The 5,612-nt window shown below is 36.2% G+C and overlaps 1 protein-coding gene across 1 annotated transcript in view; it reads left to right on the top strand.

Annotated features, from left to right (window-relative positions):
• The window catches only part of LOC107658091 (membrane magnesium transporter 1-like), a 6,573-nt gene extending 2,803 nt beyond the window's left edge, over positions 1–3,770 (top strand). The window contains exons 2-4 of the mRNA XM_016446526.1: positions 2,598–2,650; positions 2,741–2,844; positions 2,955–3,770. Of these exons, the coding sequence (XP_016302012.1) occupies positions 2,598–2,650; positions 2,741–2,844; positions 2,955–3,111 (314 nt within the window). The 3' untranslated portion in view covers positions 3,112–3,770. The remainder of the gene's footprint in view (positions 1–2,597; positions 2,651–2,740; positions 2,845–2,954) is intronic.
• The last annotated feature ends 1,842 nt before the right edge of the window (positions 3,771–5,612 follow it).

Here is a 5,612-nt window from a genome sequence, read left to right as displayed (position 1 = left end):
ATGAAGGGCAAAATTAGCTATATAGACCAAAACCAGTTTTTGTACCAGGCTGTAAACATATATTTTTTTCTGCTGTAAAGTTGGGCATTTTAACATGGGGAGTCTATGGGACTGACTCCCTTTTGGAGCCAGCCTCTAGCGGCCAGTCGATGAATTGAATTGAAGTTTTAGTCACTTCCTTGTTGGTTTCACGAGTGAGACCAGAAGGTTGCCGCTTGGTTTTAACGCAAAACTTGGAATTTATCAATATGGACGTGAGCTGTGGCTACAATCAAATCTCATGTCTGGTCTCAGCTCGTGTACGCAAGTTTTTGAGTTACCTGAACTTGCGCGCAGCATAGTAAATATGGTGGAGAATTGTAGAATGACAGCATTTTGTTCATTTTTATTTTCCTGACCGTCAAACGAAGTTCATTAGTCGATCGTTAACCAGTAAGATTAGAATGTATTGTTTGGGGTTTTATACAGGGCTTTAGCTTTATATGTGCAAATAGCAGCGTGAACAAGACCATGAGGATTCAATCGTCACATGATGCACCTGCAGCGCTTCTGTAAAAGGAGAAAAACAGAAAGTCTATAAAAGGAATAAAATAAAGGATCACGACATTTTTGCGCATGTGAAGGATTTTACACGGATATTAGAACATGAGTGAAGTATAAAGCCAAGTTTAGGCTACATAATGAATAAGTTATGCAAACAAATGTTACAAATATGTCAAAAATGGAAACATTTGGATTCTTGTGGTATGAGAGAGGCTCGTGAGCCGTTTCAGTTTTGCTTGACTGTTTATAATGAATGCCACTATAGCCTAATTTGTGTTTTATTTTATAGTTTAATATATAATTTTATAACTACTTATTTTTACATTTTTGTTCTGTTCTGAATACCGTTAAATTTAAAATATTTGTTGTAGAGTGAGGGGAACTAAATAGGCTGTTTATATTTACCAGTATTTTCCATTTCCATTTATTCATTTAGGAGACGCTTTTATCCAAAGCAACTTACAATTTGGGAATACATCAAGCGATTCATCTTAAAGAGGCAAATAGACACAGGATGTGCTCGTCATACCAAGTTTCAAGCATTGTTCAGATAAGTACATGCTAGACAGAGAAAGATGAAAGAAAAGGGAAAAAGAAAAAAAATCATTTTTTTTTTTTTTTTTAGGATGTAGTCAGATAGTGACGAAAGAGGTGAGTTTTCAGCTGTCGCTTGAAAAATGTCAGGAAATCAGCATAGGGGTTGGAAGATCATTCCACCAGCCAGGAACGGTAAACGAAAATGTTCTGGAAAGTGATTTTGTGTCTCTTTGTGATGGTACCACGAGGCGTCGCTCACTAGCGAATCTCAAGATGAAAGAAAAGGGAAAAAGAAAAAAAATCATTTTTTTTTTTTTTTTTAGGATGTAGTCAGATAGTGACGAAAGAGGTGAGTTTTCAGCTGTCGCTTGAAAAATGTCAGGAAATCAGCATAGGGGTTGGAAGATCATTCCACCAGCCAGGAACGGTAAACGAAAATGTTCTGGAAAGTGATTTTGTGCCTCTTTGTGATGGTACTACGAGGCGTCGCTCACTAGCGGATCTCAGACTTCTGGAGGGAATGTAGATTCGTAAGAGTGAGTGGAAGTAGGCAGGTGCTGAGCGTCTGGCTGTTCTATATGCAAGCATCAGTGTCTTGAACTTGAACTTGCATACATATATACATACATAAACAATTGAATAAAAGCAAATTTAAGGATTTTTCAAATTTCCAAATTTAAATGCAACAAAATTTGGAGCAACTTTAACAATTATACATTTGTCTAAATAAAACTTGCCTCTAAACTAACTATTATTCTACAGAACTTCATCCTCTTTGTTTTGCATAAAAACACCAAACTTTATAATGTGATAAGCAAAAACCAGCCTGAGGACTAAACTAATGTTATAATTTTTTTTTTTTTTTTCACAAACTGAACTGTGACACATGAAATTACAAATACCCTTAAATAATAAAACATAATCAAAAATCATACTAAAAAGCAATATGTGCCTAATGTGGCTGGGATGTCAGGGACCAAAAAAATCTGTTTTGACATTTGCATGTTTGCTCAGGTTTCTAATTCTATATGCTTGGCATATAATCCAAAATTTGGTTGACGTGATTATGATGAAGTTAACAGATTCTTTGACACGAATTGTTCATAAGAACCGATCCACGGAATCAACTCAGGCTTCCCATGACAAGATGCAAACGGTTAGCAGTAGCCTTATTTTTTGCATATACCATCACTTGAAAAAGCTTAGCATTATATTCTAAGCATATAGAATTAGAAACCTGAGCAAACATGCAAATGTCAAGAAGCTGTGCACTTTAATATAAGAACTTTTAATTTGCAAGTGTGGTTTTATTGTGCTTTTTTTGTGTGTGTGTGCTATATGAATTAACTACATTTACTTGCTATAGGGTTATGGTTAGTGTTTGGATTAGGATTAGAAACTTGAAATGATGCATAATTTACTAATATCACTATAGTAAGTACATGTAACTGACACTTTGGGAATGATTTAATGCCTCTCATACATCCAAAAAAATACATTTTCTTTTCTTTTTCCAGACCGATCCTACATGCGACTGACAGAAAAAGAGAACGAAACATTACCTATAGATGTGAGTTGCAATCAAATACAAGACTCTAGTCATATTGAATCACATGCATTAGTTTTCCTCGATACAGTTTCTCTTGTGTTGTGTTTTCAGATAGTGTTACAGACTTTGTTATCGTTTGTGATCACGTGTTACGGCATAGTTAACATCTCAGGCGAATTCAAAGACATGGATGCTTCTTCAGAGCTCAAAAACAAGTAAGCAAATGTGTTTTTCTGAGATCGTAAAGTAACACATGGCTAAATCAGAAATATGCTGTTCACTTTGATACATTATGAGCTCTCTTGTGTCTGTTTTGCTCTAACAGGACATTTGACACATTGAGAAATCACCCGTCGTTCTACCTGTTCAATCACCGAGGCCGAGTACTCTTCCGCCCTCCAGAGCAAGAGCCCTCCATTCCCAGCGCCCAGGCCTTGCCCTCCAATCCCCTGCGGTTACGCAAGCTGGAAAATTATCATTGAGACTGGCCTTCAGTGGCTGCCTTGCCCGGTTTCATTTGTTTGTTTCTTAAATTTATTTGTTAGCTCCTCGGTTGAAAGGGAAAATAAGCATATTTTCCTGTCTTGTTGTATATGTGAATATGCTGTACAAACATGCATCTCTTGTGGTTACTATTTTGTCAATGGACTGTGCCAACTCCTTTTCCAGCTGATATGTTTGTAAATACTTGTTATCGCTTGGGAGTCTTAAGTCTGTAGGTTACGGCTGTAGCCCTCCGGTTGACTGTCGCACACAGGGCACGAATCCTACATGTACAATGTTGGTTTTGCCACGTTTTTGGCTGAACTGACCCTAACTGCAACCGGTTGTTCCCTGTCCCCGTCTGAATTGAGGACCATAAATTGTATTAGTGTTAAGAAGCAGTAGCTCTGATTACCGAACTTCGGATTTGAGCTCATAATACTGAAAATGATTAAAACTATTAAAACATGTCTGAGCAAGGCCACAATAGATTATGTAGATTAATAGCAATTTTAACAATACTGTGAACATTCAGTGGGAATGAATGGTACATTTGTTTTTTGAGTTAAGGAGGGGAGGGGCAATGTTCTGGTTTATTTCATGTCAAGACACAACTCCTTATTTTTACCTTAATAAATTCTGACATTTTATTGATGAATTTGCAATTTGGATGAAATCCATTTTTTTCCTCTTTATTTTGTAAGTACAGTCTATCCTGATTGTGTTTGAAACTAGACTAAACATGTTCATTTTGTACTATCGTGATTGTTATGCAATACTAAGACCTGCTAACTGGCCATAACGTTATGTTGCACTATAAACAATTTTATGTGTGGATTCACGGACATATATGGGTGTGGTACATCACCCTGGTTACCCATTGTTTTCTATATAAGCAGAGAATGGGCAGGTGAAATGGTCCGGTTTAAGCCTGTAATTATGCTAATCCTTCACTAAGCCACTTTTTTTTTGCTAGATGAGACTTGCTAAGTACCAGCAATGGCAACCCCCTTATCCCAGCGCTGTTTAGTCTCCTCTTCTGGTATTAATCGCTGCTTGTGTGACATTGTTTTAAACATGGAGATCATATTTCTTTTGTGGGATAATGTCTGTTTGTTGTCAGTATGACTTTAGAGTAGTTGCATTGCTTTGATATTAACATGAATCAAACACTTAGCTAGGCTAACATTTTAGGCTGTTATCTATAGTTGGTCAAAGGTTTGATCATGTCTACCATTTCTACAGCTGTATTTAGAGTCGTAGTTGCGGCAAGATGTTTGCATCATAAGTGCTTGTTATTTTTGGTTGTTTTTAACTGTAGGACACAAACATTGCAACATCATTGTGAGGCTGATCAAAAAAAAAACTTTATGCCATAATGTGGAATATACCAGATTCCAACATCTGCTGTGATGGGAAAATGCGTAAACTCAGGAGACGGCAACATGTGGTGCAAGACCCCATAATAGACAATCAGGTCTATTAATAACATGAGATACAGGTGTTAGAAGAGACAAGGCAACCAAATGCAGAGCACTGCATCAGTACAAAAAATATGACAAGATGGAAGCCAGCCCATTTCAAGATTGGAATGACTACAGCTGCTTACAGGGTGCATGCGTCTAGTGTTTTGGGATTTTCTAAAAGGATGAGAAGAATAAGTCTATTGACTTAGAAGATAAAGAACAAAAAAAAAAAAAAGTATAAAATCCAAAAGTCTCGTAAGCAGCTGATATGTACTTCAACCAAAGCATAGTTCATTTCAAAAACCTAAGTGTTCTGTGCAAAATATCAACATTAAAGATGTATAAAGCTTTATACAATATACATACACTATCATTCAAAAGTTTGGGGTGAGTGCGTTTTTTTCCCTCATACTCGACGAGACTGCATTTATTTAATAAAAAAATACAGTAATGTTGTAAAACATGACTACAATTCAATACATTTTCAAATGCATTCATTTCAGCATCATTACTCCAGTCTTCAGTGTCACATGATCCTTCAGAAATCATTCTAATATGCTGATTTGCATGACAAGATGGAAGCCAGCCCATTTCAAGATTGGAATGACTACAGCTGCTTACAGGGTGCATGCGTCTAGTGTTTTGGGATTTTCTAAAAGGATGAGAAGAATAAGTCTATTGACTTAGAAGATAAAGAACAAAAAAAAAAACAGTATAAAATCCAAAAGTCTCGTAAGCAGCTCATATGTACTTCAACCAAAGCATAGTTCATTTCAAAAACCTGTGTTTTGTGCAAAATATCAACATTAAAGACAGCTTTATACAATATACATACACTACCATTCAAACGTTTGGGGTGAGTGCGTTTTTTTCCCTCATACTCGACGAGACTGCATTTATTTAATAAAAAAATACAGTAATGTAAAACATGATTACAATTCAATAAATTTTCAAATGCATTCATTTCAGCATCATTACTCCAGTCTTCAGTGTCACATGATCCTTCAGAAATCATTCTAATATGCTGATTTGCT

This window comes from Sinocyclocheilus anshuiensis, unplaced genomic scaffold, assembly GCF_001515605.1.
Source record: "Sinocyclocheilus anshuiensis isolate Anshui unplaced genomic scaffold, SAMN03320099.WGS_v1.1 scaffold227, whole genome shotgun sequence".
NCBI lineage: Eukaryota > Metazoa > Chordata > Actinopteri > Cypriniformes > Cyprinidae > Sinocyclocheilus > Sinocyclocheilus anshuiensis.
Note: the sequence above shows the minus strand (reverse complement) of the source record. Positions and strands in the feature narration are given on the sequence as shown.